Raw genomic sequence first — 22,276 nt, 5'->3', positions numbered from 1 at the left:
TTTTTTTTTTTTGTTTTTTGTTTTTTGTTTTGTTTTGTTTCGTTTTTTTTGTTTTTTGTTTTGGTTTTTTTTTGGGGGGGTTCCCTCTTTTTATTGAACCCAATTTGCAAAATCTCTCTATGAAATCAATAATAGAATAAAAAAGAAAAAAAGACACGCATTCATGTTCATGATGTCCTAAACAAAAGGGTAAAATTGCAAAAAGAAGCATAAAATTGAGATCTTAGTAGAACCTATCACGCCTTTCGTTCGTGTCTTTAGGTTCTAATGATCACACGTTTATAAGAGTCAGCATTATTCATATATGGCTTTAATCAAAGTGCAACATACAATATAAGGGTCATAAACTTTTGACTGTTTGAAAAAGTGTAGATATAGTTTTTTAAGTTAAATGGTATGTAATCCCCATTGTGTGGCCTCACAAACAAACAGAACACTTGAAAATTACCATAAATTTAATCCGACATTGTTTTTTTTCTATTGTTTATCCCTGAATAATTGGCTCCTTCTTTCGTAAAATCAAGAAATTGTATTGGCATTTATAAGACCGAGCACCTGTTACGAACAAAAGCTATGCACTTTCGTATAAATACCATATATAAAACAATCTACGATAGTTGTTGCTCCAAACTTGTACTGACCAACATGGCGTACTTAGCCGCCATTACTGCCATATTGGTTTTTGCACAAGGCAGCTTTGCCGGCCCAAGTAAGTTCGCTATTACTACATAGATATTACTACGGGACTTGCTTTTTCGATCAATGCCTTCCCTGAAAAAAATCGTAATTTTTTTTTCTAAAAATTATTTCAGACAAACTGTTGAAACAGAATGATACATAGAGGCTTAATTTCTTATTGACACAAGTATTTTTTTGTTTGTTTTGACTAGTTGTTTTTTTTTCTTTTGTTTATTTTTGTATTTATTTATTTATTTATTTATTTATTTATTTACTATTTTTTTTATGTTGGTTTTTGTTGTTGCTGTTGTTTATATAAGTTTGTCTTTTTATTTACAGTCGGGAAATCGTCGTCGTATTCCTCGCAGTCATCTTGGTCGTCAAAGTCTTCATGGTCGAGCCAATCTTCCTGGAGCTCTTTTTCATCTTGGTCAAGTAAGCCGTTTAACATTTTAAAAATATTTTCGTCGATTAAGCTGCAATCAATATAAAATTCAGACAGTACTAATAGAAGAGGTTATTTATTCAAGGTGCAGGGGAAAAAACACCGAAGAAGCAAATCTATTGCTACGTTATATGTAATTGCACGTAACAGCTGATATTGCTGCTCGGACGTTAAACCCCAACAAACAAACAAACGTAACAGCTGTGCACGAGCTCCGAACAGCGTCTGACGTTCGAAATTTATTCTAGACGCTGCAGCCAGTCCGACTTTTCAAATTATACAAGAATATTTTACAAATTTTATGTAATTTTAATTAATTTTTTTTCAAGCCATTTCAGGATTTAAACAACAGCACCTACCAACTTAAAACGATATTTCTATTATGTTTTCAGCATGGTACCATGGACATCAATGTAAGTCTGTTCTTCCGGTTGTTCTGTGGACCTTCTTCCCATTTCCGCCTACGATCATTAAAATACACTTGCACGATATTATTTATAATACAATTTTTGTATACAATTAGTTTTGGGATTTAGATCTTCATAATAATATGATTACATGTATAATGCTGCTGGTAAAAAGTAATTTCTCGATACACGTTCATACATGTAGCATATCGAAATTTGCAATATTGTAATATTAACATGATTTTTTTTGTGTTGTTTTTTTTTGTTTGTTTGTTTGTCTTTTTTGTTTTTTGTTTTGTTTTTGTTTTTGTTTTTTGTATGTTTTTGTTTTTGTATTTTATAACATTGATATTTTGCATAAACTCACCTCATAAGCTAAATTCATCGGCTTTGAAATAAAATGGCGTTTTAGTCACCATTTAAAACTCATTGATCTATGCAAATCTATGCAAATAAAACTGTTCTATGATGGTCTTCTTTTTTCCTTTTCTTCAACGATATTATACTACTAGTTAATTGCTTTGCTTTAAATGGTAAATAGATAATTTTACTTTCTTTCCTTTCCACAGATTTCTATGGATACAGTAAGTATTTGAGTGCCACGAAAAACATGCATTTGTACATACATCACCAGGTTCAACTCTCATCGAACAAGAATTTATCCGCTGTTTATAGAAATATCAACCATTTGGGTTGATAATCGTAACAAAACCTAAAAAAAAAAAACAAAAACAAAAAAAAACAAAAAACGATAATAAAACTAATTTGCATATCAGAATTCAGCATTAAATCCCAATATACATGCCATAAAATAGTTAGTTATGAAACTTTTGGGGTTTTTTTACTACAGTTTTATCTTTTTCATCTCTATTTCAGAAAACAAGCAATGTACTGCTAAAGCCGACGTCGTCTTCCTGTTTGACGATTCTGGCAGCGTCGGACAAAACCCACAGAACTATGTTGACATGAAGAAATTCATGAAAGATATAGTTGGCAAATTCACTGTTTTTGGCCAAAAGGGTATGCAGTTTTCTGGCGTCTGTTTCTCAAGTGGTGTAAAGGAGCATTTCCCACTCAATAAGTATGACTCCAAGTCAACCATACAGGCCGGTATAGACAATGACATTGTTCCAACAAACGGAGGTTCTACAAGGATAGGTCTTGGATTAGAGGTACGGACAGTAGTCTCAAAGTCTCGTGAGAATATATAGTCTGGTCATCGTCCTTGACACTTCCAGGCCGATGGAGAGAGGACGTTCCTTTTTTTTTATATAACTTGAGCGAGAAATATATAGAGATCCTATGATAAACGTTAAAAAAATGTGTCAGTTCTGAGAAAAAAAACGACCAATACAAAGTCTCAATTTTTTTGACATATCCTAAATGTATTTATGCTGGGTTAAAAACTTTTTGGAAGAATTTGTATGAATGACCTATTGTTCCATGTCCTACCCTTCCGGTGCATCTGGCCCAGCTTTATACATGTCGACCTATTGATGCAAACTCTGAGACACAGAGTGGGTCTTTTTTTTTCTTTTTCATTTTTTTCTTTCATTTTGTTTATGTTTGTGTTTGGTATTGGTTCTATTAACTGTTCGTTGTCTATCTTCTTGAAACTGTTTTTGTTTACTTTTGTTTATCTTTTTTTAGAAAAAGTGAGCAGGCATGTAGACTTAGTTAAATGTATAGTCATGATGCATATTCTACAAAAAAAAAAAGAAAACCGTACGCAGAAGGCATTCCGAAAGGGCCTCGGTTTACGCAGGTTTTACTGTAAATAAGAGCAAATTACTTTTTGTCATACCATTATCTTTAAATTTCCAGTTTGTCAAAGATAACAGCTACGTGTTGACAAAGAACGGAAAACCTAATGCAAGAAACGATGCAAGACGAATCGTCATCCTATTGACTGACGGACAAAACAACGGACAGCCAGACCCACAAAGCGCTGCCGCTCAACTAAAGGCTATGCCCCCGAACGGTGTAACCATTATTGCCATCGGAGTCGGACAAAACTTTAATCTGAATCAACTTCAGCAAATCGCAAGTCAACAGAGCTACGTCTTCAGTGTAAACAGTTTCTCAAACTTAGAGAGTATCCTGGATTCTATCGTGGCTGTCACATGTAACGGTAGGTTGAATTATGCCACTACTGTATTGAAGCCTTAATGATAAAAGAGATAATGCCATGTTTCACCCAATACTTGTCAAGATAATCGTTGTATGAATTCCGATTGTGACTCTACAGTGGATATCACATTATTAATAGTGAGTCACTTTACAATCCAATATGAAAAAGGTCTTATTTTTACTCGTTAGTTAAGCATGTTATACTTGATGAGGTAGACCTGGAGTAAGCGACATAACTCTTGAAATCAGTGGTATGTTTGCATCATATTCAATTTCACCAAAGCCTATCAAGCTTTCAGTTGAAATAGAATGAAATAAATCAAAGTCACTTTGATGTTTATTGATACTGATGTAAAATGCATTACACCAACACTCCAATGATTTGTAAGAGCTATGCCCCCTTTACCCTAAATCTAACTCCTTAAGTAAAATCGTGGAGCAAAATTTGAAATACTTTGTATACCAAGGAAATGTGGTCAATGTTGGTCTACTTAATAACTTGTTTACTTCTGTTTAGCATGTGGAACAGGTGGTCAGGGTCCACAGGGACCAAGAGGACCAAAAGGACAAAGAGGGGACCCAGGATATCCTGGAACCACCGGACTTCAAGGTACGTGAACTAAATCAGTTTTGAATATTAGGAATAAGTATCCGGTATTATAGACTTGATTTTGAAATAAATTTCTTCAAACACGGGATATTGTGTACAGTTTCATCCTTAAAATCACGTACTAGATTGTCAGAAAATGAAAGCGTAATTAAGGGAACCAAGTCTATAGCGGGAATCAAAAGAATGTCATCCAGGGACAAAGACCAGACATGGAAAACCAACAAACACAACAAAGAACATAAAGTAACTAAAATCTTACATACAAAGTAACAAAAGCAAATGAGTAACTCGGACTCCACTAAAAAAACTGGGAGCGTGGACCTGGTGCACCAGTAGAGTAAGCGAGGAACGCTTAAGTTTACATATATATTTTTTTTATCAAATTCATTTATTAACTAATTTCTATTGCAAAGATTCATGGAAAAAATAAAAAAAATATCATAAAATTCATTGCTCGGTACAAGGTTTTTATTAAAGGTTTTTGTCTAGTAGTCAGGTGCACCGGTAGGGTAAGCGTCTCTGCCTTTCTAGAAACACCGGCCGAGTTGTTCATAAAAAGCCATGTCCATTAAACGTAGTAAAATAATAAAAAACATTTTCTGTAATTTCCTATTTAATAGTTTACCTGTATTCCATGAACAAGAGTGAAAAAATAATATACCGAACGATAAAAAAGTCTTCAATCCAATATTGTTAGGGCAAGAATACACTGGCGAATCCACTAATTACTGAAAATTAAATAAAGAAGTCCCAATGAACGTACCTGTAAATGAAGAAGTTATAACGAAATTTTGAAAGATTGATATGTAGTTTTTTGTATTTGTACTGCTGTCTTATTTTTAGTCAGGATTTTTTAAATTTTGAATTTTGCAGGTCAAAAGGGAATGAAAGGAGACACTGGAGATAGAGGTCTCCAAGGCATCAAGGGAGTCCGCGGAGATCCTGGTCCTGATGGGAAGATGGGACAAAAGGGGGCAAGAGGTGAAAAAGGACCAAAAGGAGACAGAGGAGACAGAGGTGGGAAAGGACCAGACGGAGCCAAAGGTATGAAATAAGTTTTCTTAATAAGAATTATTAAGGGGGATTAATATGAGATGTAAGATCATACATATCATTGCTTTACATCGTTGAAGTGTTATTGAAACACAATAATATTCTTTCAGTCTTTCTTCTAGTGGCTAAAAAAGAGTCAATAGAATAAGGTATGTGGTTCTCGTCACGTGACTCTGTGGTTTCACGAGAATGGGTCCTAGTATACAATTCAAATGCATGGAAACTTATACTTTTTATAGAACGTTGAGTTCAATATTAAAATGAAAACATCTTCTTGTGTAAAATACCGACCAAAAATAACTAACATATTATTCTTCGTGATAAAAGTGTTAAATAAGGCAAGAAGTAGAAGATTTTGCATTGCAATGCAGCGTTTCGTGGTCCCGGAAGTAAACAATAAAACGCATGTCTTCGGATTTCAATACTTTTCAGGGACCGGAGAGCACATTCCATGATATTTGTAACTCTCACCACAATACATGTACCTTTCGAAACTGCTTATGCAAAATTATTGTTAATTCCAAAATTAAACTGTCTAAATCTAGCTTGAAAGGAGACTTTGGTTTTAAAGCATGGCTTATAGAACACCTGAAGAGAAAAAATGTAAGCAGAGTTAAAACCCATGAGGGTCACGTTACGAGACTTGCCAATCCTATTGGAAACATTGAGTGGTAATTACTTGTAATTTAGGCTAAACTAATGATTTAATTTTCCTGTTCAGCTTAACAGCGTTTCACTCTTCGTTTTAAATAGGAGACAAGGGGCCACGAGGAGATCCAGGAAAACAAGGCTTGAAAGGTGAAAAGGGGGACACAGGAGACAAGGGAATGAAGGGAAATAGAGGAAACCCTGGCCCAGATGGACCTCCAGGAGATCAAGGGCCAGATGGAAAAAAAGGAGAAAAGGGAGATAAAGGGGCACAGGGAGATCAAGGCACAAAGGGTGAACAGGGAGACAAAGGCATGAAAGGAGAACAAGGAGAAATGGGCGTCAAAGGAGACCAGGGAGAAGGTGGTGCTCAAGGAGAACAAGGACCTAAGGGAGAGAAGGGAGATAAAGGGGATACAGGAGATAAGGGAAAGAAAGGAGAAATAGGTAAATTAAATATTTAAAACCCTTTTCATGGACCTCTTTTCTAGGTCCTAACAGTACATCGCTCCACCGGGTCATTAGCTATGTTTCTATATGTGACGTCTGTGCTTCTCTTTGAAATTTTGCTACTTGCATTCTGTCTCCAAGTTCTCCGCTAAATATACGGAAAGGAGATTACATTATTTTTAACAAAACTGCATTTACATTTGAAAAAATATCTAGTGAAAGTGTAGCGTAGTGCATGATCAGATATCATTCTTATGAAATCAACAGTGAAGTATAAAAAGGAAATGCAAGTTGGCTGGCCATTTAAGAAGTTAAAAAGTAGTTTTAGTTCATCATAGTAATAAGACACGTGAATTAGAATTCCTGGGCCTTTTTTTAATAATTCCAGTCAGATTTCCTAGATATTGTGTTTGAATTCCTGTCAGGTCAGGCTTCCTGGGCCTCTTTTTAACCACATATAGATTTGTTTATAAATACTATAACATGCTTTGTTTTGTAATTTTTAAATAGGTGACCAGGGAATGCAGGGCATCAAAGGCAAAAAAGGCGCCAAGGGAGACAAAGGGGACCAGGGCGAAAGAGGCCAACAGGGCCTTAAGGGACAGACAGGTGATCAAGGGGCCAAAGGTCTTAAGGGTAATCGTGGTGACCAAGGACCAACTGGTGAGAACGGTAAAAATGGAAATCCAGGAGAACAAGGAATTAAGGGACTTAAAGGTGATAGAGGCGACAAGGGCGCTAAAGGGGGTGATGGTAAAGATGGCAAGAAGGGTGAAAAAGGTGACACTGGCGATCAAGGTGCTCAAGGACTTCAAGGAGAAACTGGTGCAAAAGGAGAAAAGGGAGACACAGGTAAATATTCGATGCGAATGCACACATGACTTTTTTCTCTAAAAAACGATCAGAGTCTAAATGGTATATTCAGCATTTGATGAGTTACCAACATTTCATTATTATGGATTAATTCAGTACCATGATGCAATTAAAAAATAAATCACGGAAACTCCATTTTATCATTGTTTTACCATGAGCTGGCTATTTATGCCACATTGTTTCGCACAAATCGATAGCGAAGGTTAAAATTACGATACACATTTTTGTATAGACGCCCTCTATATGATGCAGGAAGTGTTGGTCATGTGTTTATCACATTTTTATCATGATTTTTCTAAAGATCTTTGAAGCATGTCTTATTATAATTTAAAATTCTGTACGAGACAATGTGATTTCATCAAAATAGCAGCAATTGTTGACATCTTTGTGGCGTGACTTTTATGTTTATTTCACGATCAAATTTTAAACATTGAGCAACTATAATGAAGAAAACACATTTTTTTTAAAACTACTAGTTGTTTTATCTCTTTGAGCTGACCATGAACGAATCTGGTCATGGGCCAATTTCTCCATGGAACGTACTCAATTCTCTCTAGCATTTATATTTAAAAGCGAAAAAATCCTTAAAAACACGTTTGGCTTCCTGGTTTTGTTTAGCTGTCCGACCTAGCCTCGAGTATAGAATTTTACAATTGTATGGAAAGGTTGAAATATTACGTATTGAATCTACAGCACCTTCTATACAGTGACGGATTCCCGGGGGGGGGGTATTTTCACCTCACCCTCTTACAATATATTCTTTTGAAAAGTATCAAATAGATGCAGAATGCGGAATGTTGAGTATTCACCAAATGATAGCTTGAACTCTCTCCTTTCATAGATTTGGAATTGTTACCCCTTTTTAAATACTTGTGGACTCGCCCCTACTATGTACATATGTAATTTGATATATTAACAGTCACCGAAACTCACTCAGATCCCAATGTAAAAAATGACGACGTTCATCTTGAATTGTTTTCAAATACTATAATTCGCCGAGATCGCAATAGCTTTGGTGGTGGTTTAGTTATTTATGTAAAAGAGCATATCCGTGTACAAAGAGTAAATATTTAAGAAAACCAAACTGACGAAACGCTTTGGGTTGAAATTAGTACCAAGCGAAAAACTTTTCTACTTTGTAATATATACCGTAAAATAATGAAAATGCTTCTGAAATCAGTAAGGCTACTAATAACATACCCCCATTACTAAATATAATAAATGATAGCAATCTTAGTGAAATGGCATATTCAGATGAAGAGAAATGTACTCTTCTGAATAAATATTTTTGTTATATTTCAAAATTAAATGACGAAAATCATAAGTTGCCAGACTTTGCCAGTACAACAAATAATCATATTTTGGTATCAGGATTGAAGGGCAAGAAATTATTGATATTATTCAAATTCTAAAACCGAATAAAGTATCGGGTCCCGATACCATTAGCTACAAAATGCTGAAACTATGTCCTGAAAAAAATTGCAATCCCATTGAAAATCATTTTTAACAAATCGTTAGAGCTCTGCAAATTTCCATCTTGCTTGAAGATGGCTAATGTGATAGCAATATTTAAAAAAGGGTGATTCCTCGTTACCGTCTAACTACAGGCCTATTTCATTAATTAGCTGTGTTGGTAAAGTAATGGAAAGGGTTGTGTTTAAAACTTTCTATAACTATCTTCATAACAAGTTAGTTTACAGTTATCAATCTGGATTTATACAGTTATCAATCTGGATTTATGCAGTTATCAATCTGGATTTATACCAAAACATTCCACCGTCCACCAGTTGTTTGAAATGTATAACTGCATTCTGAATTCTCTAGAGAAAAAAAGATATGAATTGCTTTGTTTTTTTGTGATTTTTCGAAAGCTTTCGACAAAGTACGCCACAAAGGATCAATATATAAACTAAAATCTTATGGAATTCGAGGAGATATTCTGAAATGGTTACAAAGCTATCTGAGTGATAGGCAACAAAAAGTCGTTCTAAATTCATCAGCCTTGTGAGAAAACAATCTCACAACAAGTGTGCCTCAAGGTTAAGTACTTGGACCTCTTTTATTTTTGGTTTTCATTAATGGTATAGCTGAAAATCTTACCTCTTTAAGCAGACTTTTTGCAGATGACACATCATTTAATACTCAGATCGCGATAGTGAGCAAATAAGAACGGTCATTAGTCGTGATTTAAATGAGTTGGATAAATGGGCAAAAACTTGGCTCATGACTTTTAATGCTGAAAAAACTGAGATTATGTTATTTTCAAATATCGAAATACCGATGTTTTATTTTTCTTTAAATGGAGTTGAAATTCCAATAAAACATCATCATAAACACTTAGGCACAACATTTACTAGTGATGCAAAATGGTCCTTGAATATTGAAAATACATGTATAATAGCTAGCGCAAAAAGTATCTTAACGTATTACGAAAATTTGAATTTCAACTGAATCGTAACATTTTAGAAAAACTATATTTATCTTATATTCGACCATTATTAGAATATGCCCCTGAAGTATGGGACAACTGTAATGCTTCACTCATTTGAAAATTAGAGCAAATCCAAACGGAGGCGGCAAGAATTGTAACTGGATTACCGGTGTTTACAAAAATTGAAAACATGTATAAAGAAGTGAAATGGGAGACACTACAAGAACGTCGAAAACGTAGAAAATTACAAATGCTCTATAACATCGAATAATGCATGCTCCTGAATATTTGTGTAATCTTGTTCCACGTAAGGTACAATCAATTTCCAACGATCCATTGCAAAACAGGGAGGGAATTTTATTGCTGTATTGTAGATTGTTAGTTACAAGGGAATCCTTCCTTCCAGCTACTGTTAAGAAATGGAACAATCTATACATTACAATAAGAAAGATTGATTCAGTATCCAAATTTAAGTTGGTTTTAACTAGGAAAAAGGACCGATCCATTGTACCAAAATACGGGCCTAGAAAGCTAAATATACTGATAACCCAACTAAGATATTCTGCATCGTTTCTAAATTATGACCTGCACCGAGTAAATATCACTACAGATCCGCTATGTAGATGTGGTACTAACATGGAAGATATTGATCCCTACCTCTTTCATTGTCCTTTATATATAGTCGGAAGACAAACTTTGTTTAATAATTTAAGCTGGCTATGTAATACTTATCCACTTAACACTTAACTCGAATTAACATACGCAGAAAACATTTGTATTTTTCAGCAGGTTTTTCAGTATATAAAAGGGTCAAAAAGATTTTCTTAAATAAACATTGTGTAAAATGTGGGGAAATAAGTTTTGGCAGCCTGGATCTCTCCTACTCTATAAATTATCTGATCCGTCCCTTATCATGTCAAACTTTACATACAGTATCTACAAAACGATTTTAGGTGACCATGGTAAGAAGGGCGAAAAAGGCGATAAAGGTGAAACAGGAGATAAAGGTGTACAAGGAGACCAAGGCAAACAAGGAACCAAAGGCGCGAAAGGATCTATAGGAGATCAAGGAGTTCCCGGAAAGAAAGGAGATCGCGGTGACCCAGGCGAACAGGGAGCCAAGGGGAAAAAGGGAGCTAAAGGTGAACGGGGCGACAAGGGCGAAACAGGTGATATTGGCATGACTGGTTTTAAAGGAATGAAGGGAGAGACAGGAGACAAGGGCAAAGTTGGAGATCCGGGCAAAGACGGAAAACCGGGACCTAAGGGTGAAAAGGGAGACCGTGGACCGAAAGGAGTGAAAGGGGACAGAGGAGATCCCGGTAAAGATGGCAAAGATGGTAAGATAGGACCAGTTGGGACAAAGGGAGAAACAGGAGATCAAGGACAAAAGGGCCAACGAGGTATGTGTGTTTACAACTTACATAGTGTTGACTGTATTTCATCTCCAAAATGTGGGGAAAAACCTGGGGTCTCAAAGTTGGACCAAGTACTAGTATACAGTGATCAATATATGTGGGCTTTGTTAATATATAAATAGCTAGAAAAGTGTTTCATCGAATCATGAAACATCATGTATAAGGCCGTTTACTCAAGTAAATCAGTAAGTTTAAATGCTATGCACAGTGAATGCAATTATCAACTGTTGAAAAAGGCATTGGTATTGCTAAACAAGTAATATCTTTAAAAGAAAATAGTCGACGCATATTTTCATTTTGTTACACAAATCTGATTATTAAGATTTTATTTGGTAAACTGTGTGATCATTGTAGTACTATGTTTCGTATTTCAATTATTTAATTGGTCCACCAAGTGGAATATTTTTAATACTTCAATTCTAAAAGATTATTCAATATAGAAAAGTGATTCCGGACATCAATGCCCCCAGAGCAGCCTTACATTCTACGGTTGCTATAACAGTTTTCAAATGAAATGCGAGGTTGTAAGCTACATCGGTTAGGTTACCACGGTTAATCATCATGGATGTCACGTGATGTCAAAGCGAACCAATCCCTCGAGTTAAAAAAAAACTTGATAAAATGGTTTTATCGATTAAGAATATTGGATACGAAGACATTATTTTTACAGGTGACCAAGGAATCCAGGGGATATCAGGGAAAACAGGAGAACAGGGAGCTAAAGGTGAAAAAGGAGACAAGGGAGAAACTGGAGATAAAGGTATGTGTTCTATATACAGGGAGCTAAAGGTGAAAAAGGAGACAAGGGAGAAACTGGAGATGAAGGTATGTGTTATATATACAGGGAGCTAAAGGTGAAAAAGGAGACAAGGGAGAGACTGTAGATAAAGGTATGTGTTCTTTGTACATATAAATGAATAATCAAGAATCCCTTCAAACAATCTGTTTTAACCGAACAACTTTTGTGTATTTTGTGTATTTTGCTTGGTAAAGGCGAGTATACAGGTATTTATTTTACACTAGTTCTAAATGCAATAAAACTGACGGACATGTAACAGGAAGTAATAAGTTAATGATCCAGATAAATGGGCAGTTCATCCTGGGTTCGAATAAGACAGATTCTATTGAATCCTTATTCTAAAATTATACAAAACGTGTGGAAAAGAGAGCTTTCCGTTACGTAGAAGTCAAACTCCACGTTGTAAACTGTGCTTTTGTGGTTTCGTTTATTTATCTACACGTATAATTGCCCGAGTGGCTTTCTGATAAAAGAGTTTCTACGCATCTACAAGATACGATTCAATTAAAGTTTATATTTTTTAAGTTAAAATACATCATTTTTTTTATCTTTAAAAAAAGTATGATAAAACAAGATTTGTGACCGGAGTGAACCTTGCGATTAATTCAATTTAGAGGCATGACAAAAGGACTGGGGGTTTGAGCCCCCTCTCGCAGTATAAAGACAGTAATCTCTATTTTTCATGGAAACTTTCTGATTTTTTTTGTGTACAAAAGGAGCCGTCGGCGATCAGGGCAAAAAAGGACCAAGAGGCCCACCAGGGGAGAAGGGCAAACAGGGAGATCAGGGCAAACAAGGAGATAAGGGTGACAAAGGAGATAAAGGAGAAGAAGGAGCAAAGGGAAAACCAGGAGACAAAGGCCACAGAGGAGACAAAGGACCACAGGGAGACCCAGGCAAACCTGGTGAAAAGGGCGTTCCGGGAGATCAAGGCCCGATCGGAGATCAAGGCCCTAAGGGAGTAGCAGGTATGTTACTAAATGGGACAGGTGAAACATTTAAGAGACCGTAGTTATAAATATTGATACATTTGTATTTATTTTAATAATCTAAATGTGATTATGCCTTTTACAGTTTTACAATAACATTTTTTTTTTATATTTTACTCATAATTTAACAACAATAAAGGATCTGAGCTATTAATGTTGGAAGATGGGTTGATTGATTGATTGATTAATTGATTGTTGGGGTTTAACGCCCAAGCAGCAATATTTTAGCTATTTTCATGCGATGAACATGAAATGGGTGATAAAATGAAAAAAATGGGATCGGAAACAAGGATAATGGGGTCGACAAATTTTGATTGCCACTTGAAATAAGGAGAGGTGGGTAGGGTCAGGCAATTTAGCTTAATGGTTCCTACTCCGAGAGAATACTACAGAACAAGACAGACTGATTGTGATTGTTATTTCAATGTGTAGTTGCATGCTCATATTTTATATAGTACTGAAATGTTAACAAGACAAAACCAGTAACTTTGATTCTGTTTAAATCTGGTTCATTCGAAACTCCTAAATTTGTATTACAGGTGATCCAGGAGAGCAAGGGTCAACAGGTATGTTTTGTTTATATTTGCCTCGTGGGCGAGGCGAGGGCGTGGCGAGGGCGTGGTCACCTTGATATTGATACAGAGTAGACCGTTCTGATATTGTTAATTTTCAAGCTGCGTAGGCATGAAATGGAACTTGAAATAATTTATAAAAATACAACAGCAAAGAAAATGCCAAATTCAATACATCTGTTTTCGTTGAAAACAAACTGATATTGAAATTTATAAAAATGTATGTTATTTAAAGTGTTGTTTTGTTTTTTAAAAGGTAAGTTTTTAAAAAGTAGAACAATGTTAAGTCTGGATTTCAATTCCAGCACAATTCCTTCATACACGAAATCCGGAAGTAGTTCCGGAAAGGAAACACACAACATCAACCTAAAATAAAGATATGTGATGATGTATTTAGGCAACAACAATTTTATTTTCTGTGTGGTTGGGGGTCATTTTTTTTCATAAACAAACTTGTTTTCTTTGAGCAAAAATAACTTGTATTTTAATGATATTTTAACCATTTGTTTGAAACAATCTTTTTTTTTGTCATATCACAACTGCTTTGAATATTTCACATAGACATTAAGGCTGTAGGTTTTGAGGGGATTGGTTTCACCATTAATTCGATAAATAATTGGAAAGAGTGAATAACCAAAATATGATCACGAGTGCTGATAAAACGTCTAGATTTCACGAATGTGCAGAACTTGTTCCGCGCACGAGTTAAATCCTCAAGCGTTTTGGGCACGAGTGATCATATTTTAGCTATTCCTAATAACAAGCTGATTATCTTATGAATTATACACATTTTCTTTATAATTCATCGATATTTTCAGCTTGAATTTGAAATTCTGTGATAGGCAGATTGATATCAAAGTTTTGGCGGGAGAAAGTCCGAGAGTGAAATTACCGAATTTATTTCACAGTATGAATTTTCGAAATTCATTACACTGAGAACAGTTCTAAGAAAGATGTCGCATTCCTCAGGTTAAACAAGAGTAAGATTATGGGGTTTCTAAGAAAATGTTATGTGCTTCTCTGATTGAGTCCAACAAGAGTGCTGGTTGTTCGGGAAAAGCTTGGAAAGTTTGCCGGTCTTTGCGGTCGTAGACTTAGAAAAATTTACCGGACTGCTTAAGCCAAGTTTAAGAAAGATTATCAGACTCCTTGTGCTAACCCCATTTTTTTTATTATTATTCAGGCGAACAAGGTGCTAAGGGGTCCAGAGGAGACCAAGGAGCTAAAGGAATACAGGGAGAACAAGGTCCACCAGGCAAGAAGGGGATGAAAGGTAAGTTAGACCGTTCAAATAAAATTTCTTTATACTTTTTAAATAGACCATATGAATGAAATGGTTTTTTTTTACTAATCTATTTTACGGCATTCAAATAAAATTTCTTGATTTTTATAGAAATTCAATGTGTTTTCAATCAGTTTTGAAAATATCATATATTTCTTCTATAGAAATTGCCTGAACTGTAGTGATATGCAAATAAAGTAGTTTTATCAACCAGATGGCGCTATGCGGAATTTGTCTGATCCGGTACAAAAATTTTAATTAAATTTGTTGAAAGAATCCATCTTAAGAAAACCTATAATTTTGACCTTGAGGTAAAAGATCAAGGAATATTTCTCGTTATATATCTCAAGAAATAAAGAGCTATAAATGTTTCAAGAATTTTGATAGAAAGGAATGAGCTTAAAAAATCAACAAATTTAATTATAATTTTAGAATCGGATCGGACAAACTGCGCCCAGTTTCTCCAAAGTTTTTCTTCTATGTAGGGAGAAAGACTGAGAAGTTCCGATTGATATCAGACAATAGTTACTCATACATGTGAAAAAAAACAACCAAATTGATGTTTATTTCTAACTCAGAAAAGTTACAGACCAAATTATAAGTCTAATTTGCAATTTGATGGTCGCATTTAAAGGTTGTGATTGCAGGAGTTATCGTTCTTTGCAAGATTTGGTTTAAGATAAGGTGTATCCATCTGCTCCATGAACAGTGATTTGTTCATCGTGTCATAATTTTCCTTTCCCCATTCGTCCACTCCGGACTTGACTTCTTAGGGGCAACTCGGCGGGTGTTTCTAGAAAAGCAGAGGACGTTTACCCTACCCAGTTTTTAGTGGGGTCCGAGTTGCTCATTTGCTTTTGTTACTTTGTATATATTATTTTAGTTACTTAATATTCTTTGTTGTGTATGTCTGTTTTCCATTTTTGGTCTTTGTCCCTAGATTACTTTCTTTGGATTTCCGCTAGAACATTGGTTCCCTTGATTACTCTTTCTCAAGAATACGAATTTGTAAAGAGAAAGGTCTATAGTCACAAAAATATTTTATGTTTGTAGATTAAAAAAAAGCATCGATTGATCAGTTGGTTTTTTTTTCTAGGTCAATAACAACTTCTACTAGAGACAGTGAATTATATGGATTGAAACTTTAAAATTGTCATTAACTGTCAAATATGTTTTAATCTTGTAAAGTGTCCTAAAATTTATCTAATATGATTTGTATTACATTTATAGGTATGCAAGGAGAAAAGGGACCAAAAGGAGACCAAGGAGACAAAGGCAAGCCAGGAGAACAAGGACCCAAAGGACCACCAGGAGATAAAGGAGAAACAGGAGATCCTGGTTCTCCAGGAGAACAAGGAGGACAAGGACCAAAGGGAGCCAGAGGAGAAACCGGAGCTGATGGTGCTAAAGGTCAAAAAGGGGATCAGGGAGAACAAGGCGAGAAAGGGGCCCAAGGAGACCAGGGTATTAAAGGTGTACAAGGGGATAAGGGAGTCCCAGGTGACCAAGGTCCCCATGGCAACCCAGGCAAGAATGGCAAACCAGGAGAGCCAGGTCCCAAAGGAGAGAAAGGTAACTCTCATATATAAACGCAAAATCTACCTGCACCCACATATCTTCGTTTTTCAATGGAATAATAGTTTTTTTGTTTGTTTGTTGGGGTTTAACGTCCGAGCAGCAATATTTCAGCTATATTCAGACGATGAATGTAAATACCCAAAACTGGGTAGTATGGAATATATCATTCGTTCTGAAATTAAAAAAATGGTAGTGAAGACGGGTTCGATTGTAACAACAAATGTACGAAAAATTTACAAAATGAATAGTAAAGTCATTGCGAATTTCGTTCCACAGTTTTCCCCTTCGTGTAGCTAGGTCAATTGAAGAATTGAGCATTTTATTCAACCATTGAATTCCTACGGGGCAGTTGCACGTGACTATAACTGCATATGCGTGGCAGATTTTTTTTTCATATTTTTATCTTTTTTTTATTTTTTCCTTATTGATGAAAATGAGTGTTTTATTTCATTTCATGTCATTTAAATCAAGGTACGCAAAATTCATAATCAATACATAACCGACTTCGGAAATCAAAGAAATAAGAAAATGCACTTATTGTGCAAAATTGTAGCATATATTATAAGACACCTTAACTTGGTCTTTTTATTTTCTTTTTTTCATTACAGGAGACCAAGGAGATAAGGGTCTTAAAGGGGATCGTGGAGATACAGGTGCCGTGGGTAAACAAGGGGCAAAGGGTGCTAAAGGAACCCGCGGAGATCAGGGTGTCCAGGGTGATCAAGGACCCATTGGTCCACATGGACCTAAGGGAGTTCGTGGAATCAAAGGATCAAAAGGAGAAAAAGGAGACAAGGGAGATATGGGAGACCGAGGACGGAAAGGAGAAAGGGGGGACAATGGCAAAGATGGCAAGAAAGGTAAAAAAGGAGATAAGGGTGACCGTGGCGATAAAGGAGCAACGGGATCTGACGGTAAGAATGGAATCCCCGGAGAAAAGGGTTCACGTGGAGACAAAGGAGAACAGGGAGACAGAGGGGACAAGGGAGAAGCTGGAGCAAATGGATTTGACGGAGCTAAAGGTGCAAAGGGAGATCGTGGTGACAAGGGCATGCAAGGAGACCAGGGAATACGAGGATTAAAGGGAATGAAAGGAGACGATGGTGCTAAAGGAGGAAGAGGAGACAAAGGAATGCAGGGAGACAAAGGAGAGAAAGGAGAACAAGGAGACAAAGGTAGAGTATACTTGTAACTGTGTGCGGTTGCTTATCACATCGAATGAGCAAATTTACCTGTATCATACTTGCTGTAACCGAAATGATTAGAACGTGTCATTGTGTGGATACATGTTTTGTTGCATTTTGCAAGTGCTGTCTACTGATTTTGAATTTCGATTGTTTGTTTGTTTGTTTGTTTAGTTGCTATTCTTGTTTCACTGCTTTCTGGTTTTCTTGTTTATCATTTTCAGCGCCATCTTTTATTAATAAGTATACAGCTGGACTGCCACGTTATAATTTTGTATGACAATATGTTCACTGTTAGAAAAAAGACTGCCGCCGGTTTTATTTCATCTTATCCTATCACCTGATCAATTAACAAAGTCATGAACTTTAAGTCACGCCTGTTTTTACTGGGCTACTTTTACCAATGAAATAATCCTATCTGAAAAAAGGCGTGAGTATTGGAAAACATTAATATGAATTTATCATAGTTTATGCCGAAATATAGATATCAAATGTTAAAATTATGTTACTGTGGCTGTCAATTTCGTATCTTTCAATAGTAGTAAAAAAGCAATATAAACGAAATCACGTGATCACTTGAAACAGCAGATAGTGCTCGTTGTATTTAACCAATCTCTCTCACATTTCATTTCATTTTAATAGGAACGAACGGTAAAGACGGACGAAACGGGATACAAGGCGCTAAGGGTGCTAAAGGAGACAAAGGAGATACAGGAGACAAGGGAGAACAGGGAGACAAGGGCGAACAAGGCGCTAAAGGTGCTGTGGGAGACAAGGGCAAAAAAGGTGACAAAGGCGAAACAGGAGACAAAGGTAGGAATAAGTCTAAATTTACGAATTTGGGTGGTGATTAATCTTTTAACAAAAATGTAAACATACATTATGTGCCTTTCCCAAGTCGGGAACCTGCAGTCCAATGGTTATCGTTGTTTTTTTTTATGTTCATTGTTATTCGTTTTACGTTTTGTGTATAGACTACGTCGATTTTTACCTCTTTGGTAGTTTCACACCATTTTATTTGTGGCCTTTTACAGCTTCCTTTATGGTATGGGCTTTGCCTATCATTGAAGACCGTATGTTGATCTGTAGAAGTTTAATTGTGCGGTGGGTAGCATTTGGTGGATAACTACCTCATTGGCAATCATACAACATCTATTTGTATAACTCTATACCCGCTTTCGGTGTGACTATATGAATTTAGGATTGCATCATTATATATGCATTTTCGTAGTTGTATTAAACGACCTTAATTTAAAACTGTAAAGATTTGTACAAAGTTTTCCCGTTAAAATGATAAATTATTTTATTATAGTTTTATTGATGATTTTGTTTTTTCCGGGATTTTAATTATAAAATACATTTCTGAATCTGAAAGGATAAAATAAACGATTTTTTTTATAATAAAACTTTATATATATATATACAGGTATATGCAATTGTGCAACTTTTGGCCGACATGGACCTCAAGTTCGCAATTCTAATAATTCTAATGATTGCTTTAAAAAATCACTGGCAAAAGTTCAGCTTTTGGAGATAGTATATTTTTTAGTTTATCAGTGGTTGGCTAAAATTTTGTTTAACAATTTCCACAAATAGCTTATTTCTTACATTCGAGTTCTGTTTACAGTTAAGAAAAAAATGGTACTCATCATAAACTTCATCTTTACATATTTTACAAAACCTGTTTTCCCTTGAAATATTTTTATACCTTCCTATTTCAACTTCCAGTGTTTGGTAGCTTACACGAAATTTAGTAATCATTTGTCTGTTTTTAAAATTCGACTCTTTTATCAGATATTCTTCTATTTCTATTTCTGATTTAAGTTTACTGTATAGAAATAATTTTGAGCTGTCATTGATAGATGAAAGTTTATTTACAATTTTTCTCTTTGTATATATTGCTTACTTGTTTTTTAAACTTTATCTTTAAATTAAATTTTATTTTACTATAATGTTTATCAGCAGATTCAAAATTTTTAATATCTAATTCCACATCTTCAAAAATATTATTTACAAAACTATACCATGTGTATAACCCTTCACCATCAAGATTTTTATTGAGCTCATATGCTTCCTTCAATAGGGGATTAATATTTCCCATGTTTAATCTGCAGAAATATAACATGACTTGTGTTTTAATTAATGATACAGTAGAAAATCTGCCTAGTTGTAATTTACCAAAAACATTACATTATTTTTTTCTACTCCAAAACTGATTTACAATAAATGTTATATACTATTTCAAAGGACTGCAAGGTGACCAAGGACTAAGGGGTGAAACCGGGGCTAAAGGTGTTAAGGGAGACAAAGGTGACAAAGGAGACAAAGGTGCAAAGGGAGACAAAGGTCACCAGGGTGACCATGGGAACAAAGGCAAGAGGGGAGACAAAGGACCACGTGGTGAAAAAGGAGAACGTGGAGACAAGGGAGAAACTGGAGACAAGGGGGCCAAAGGAGGAAGAGGTGACAAAGGATTCAAGGGAGTGAAAGGTGACCGTGGAGACCGAGGAATGAGAGGTGAGCGTAAATACAACCATCTTACCGTGTAACTTACGATTAAAATCATAATTGATTGTTGGGGTTTAGCGCCCGAGCAGCTATATTTCGGGCGTTAAACCCCAAAAATCAATCATGATTTTAATCGTAAGTTACACGATACGATTAAAATCATACAATGTCTTCAACTTCACTATGAAATATTCTTAAAAAAACAGCAAAGTGAATCAAATGGATTGTCATGGTTGTTCATTGTCGCCTGATCGAGCTGTTTTGGGTTTTAACCCTTTTCAACAATAAGAACGACTGACACTAGATTAGCTAACGAACGAAGTACAAGCACTCGGACGTCAGGAAAAAAAACTAGAAAAATGATATTAGTTAAAATATTAAACTTGATTCACTACAAAAAAAAATACAGACTGTCGACCTTATTATAACACATTTATCTACTGTTAGTAAAAATCAACCGCGAAATAGATTTTTATGAAATTCTTTAAACAGTTTTACCGTTTTAACACCGTGAAACAGTCTATACAAAACTCTGACTAAATCGATGACCTGTCAAAACCATTAAACTAATTTTTTGTCTTTTAAGGATTGATCAAGGTCATCTTTGAGTTCCCGAAAGGTAAGCAATGTTTATACTTTAAGTACTTCTCCGTCCAAGAATGGGGCAAAATGTATATATTAGGTGTGGCACATGAAGGATAAAAGGCAGAGATTTTATTGCATTTACCAAGTATTTATACCCGATAACCTCTAGAAATAACGTGATCTTTATAAAGACTCATATTCCATACTTGAATATTACTTTTTGTTAATGTTTTTTTTATTATCATCTTCTTGATATATCTCTATACACCAATATTTTTAGTGTAAGCATTTGTAAGAACCAGGCAAAAAATGGGGAAAATGTCTGTCAAAAGCCCACCGATCTGACAATAAAATGTCGCTCAAGGATACTTGTTCCTTTTGAAAAGACCATCATTTGACATCGGTATAACTGGATTGTTTAGAAATATTTCAATAGAATATTATAAAATGAGACTTTTTTCAGAGTTATCTGCCCTTGAAATGAAATTTTAATTCAATGGTCAGTGTCTGTAACAATCAGGCAGTGGGTGAAACAAACTACCGTATTGATAGTTAAATTTGACTCTCTTCTCCATCAGAATTAAGGAAAACAGGCTAGATTTTCCATAACATGCTGGACCATTGCGTTAAAATTTCATTGATATGCACTGAAAATGAACATTTCAAGCAGATACCTCTGTCAGAAACCTCCTTTTTTCTAACATTTTATTGAAAAATTTACGAGCAAATGCACTGATGCAGAGATAAAAACAAAATGTTCTTTTAAAATAGAGAACGCATCCTTGAGTGAAATTACATTGTCAGATCGGTGGGGTTTTGAAATTAATGTTTCTGGTTTTTCCCATTTTGCCTGATTCTTACAAACACTTTTACTCAAGTAACAGCATTATGTTTAGATCAGAGTAATTTTGTTTTCAAAAGTTCCTTGTCAAAAAAATAATTATGAAAATTCTTGCCAACTCAACCTAAAAATCAAATGGCTGTCCCCTCGAAAGGTTTGCTACATCAGTAATCATACTGGGACTTTGAATGTAATGTTTTATACAACATAATACATGTTGATATTATTCCAAAAACACCACTCCATGCTCTCTTACAAATTCTTACGCTTAATATCAATGTAATATGCTTGCAAAATGTTTAAGTTCTGAATTTAGCTAAAACCCGAACGATACACTATGTTATCACACTGGATCAAAATGAAAACACGCGTTTTTGTCTTTGTTTATTTGTTTTTGTTTATATTTACTGTATATTTCAGGTGGATGTGGTTCATATGGTGGTTGTGCTACAACATTTAAACAGACAAGCGGAAGCTCCTATACACCAGGAAAGGTTTGTATTATTCCGTCAAAAGATCATAGAAAAGTTGAATCGACGCCTTTTTGGAATTCAGTTACATGTAAGTAGCATTTTTGGTTTTTGAAAGACTCATTCAACTCATGTTTTTGTGAGCATCAGAAAACTTTTATTTCTAGTATTATTAACCAAAATACGTTATAATATGTCAAAAACTGACCAACTGATATGAATTCAAACCGGGCATCTATACGGGGCCAATATGAAAAAAGAGGGTCAATACGAATTAAACCAGGGCCAATACGGCATCATAACTTCCGGTCGTTTGACATCGCCA

The 22,276-nt window shown here is 35.3% G+C and overlaps 1 protein-coding gene across 1 annotated transcript in view; it reads left to right on the top strand.

Moving 5' to 3' along the window:
- The first annotated feature begins 615 nt into the window (after positions 1–615).
- Positions 616–22,276, top strand: part of LOC148596488 (uncharacterized) — a 23,639-nt gene continuing 1,978 nt past the window's right edge. The window contains exons 1-21 of the mRNA XM_088563769.1: positions 616–709; positions 1,018–1,113; positions 1,516–1,536; positions 2,100–2,114; positions 2,407–2,702; positions 3,355–3,661; positions 4,178–4,270; positions 5,144–5,314; positions 6,077–6,418; positions 6,932–7,273; positions 10,679–11,128; positions 11,814–11,903; positions 12,659–12,910; positions 13,471–13,497; positions 14,687–14,776; positions 16,016–16,357; positions 16,972–17,538; positions 18,190–18,360; positions 19,795–20,064; positions 20,642–20,674; positions 21,902–21,975. Of these exons, the coding sequence (XP_088419895.1) occupies positions 646–709; positions 1,018–1,113; positions 1,516–1,536; positions 2,100–2,114; positions 2,407–2,702; positions 3,355–3,661; positions 4,178–4,270; positions 5,144–5,314; positions 6,077–6,418; positions 6,932–7,273; positions 10,679–11,128; positions 11,814–11,903; positions 12,659–12,910; positions 13,471–13,497; positions 14,687–14,776; positions 16,016–16,357; positions 16,972–17,538; positions 18,190–18,360; positions 19,795–20,064; positions 20,642–20,674; positions 21,902–21,975 (4,113 nt within the window). The 5' untranslated portion in view covers positions 616–645. The remainder of the gene's footprint in view (positions 710–1,017; positions 1,114–1,515; positions 1,537–2,099; positions 2,115–2,406; positions 2,703–3,354; positions 3,662–4,177; positions 4,271–5,143; positions 5,315–6,076; positions 6,419–6,931; positions 7,274–10,678; positions 11,129–11,813; positions 11,904–12,658; positions 12,911–13,470; positions 13,498–14,686; positions 14,777–16,015; positions 16,358–16,971; positions 17,539–18,189; positions 18,361–19,794; positions 20,065–20,641; positions 20,675–21,901; positions 21,976–22,276) is intronic.

Source organism: Perna viridis, chromosome 15, assembly GCF_037379345.1.
Source record: "Perna viridis isolate PV_CMFRI_1.1 ecotype Kerala chromosome 15, ASM3737934v1, whole genome shotgun sequence".
NCBI classification, from domain to species: Eukaryota; Metazoa; Mollusca; class Bivalvia; order Mytilida; family Mytilidae; genus Perna; species Perna viridis.
The sequence above is the reverse complement of the archived record's forward strand: the minus strand, read 5'-3'. Positions and strand labels throughout refer to the sequence as shown.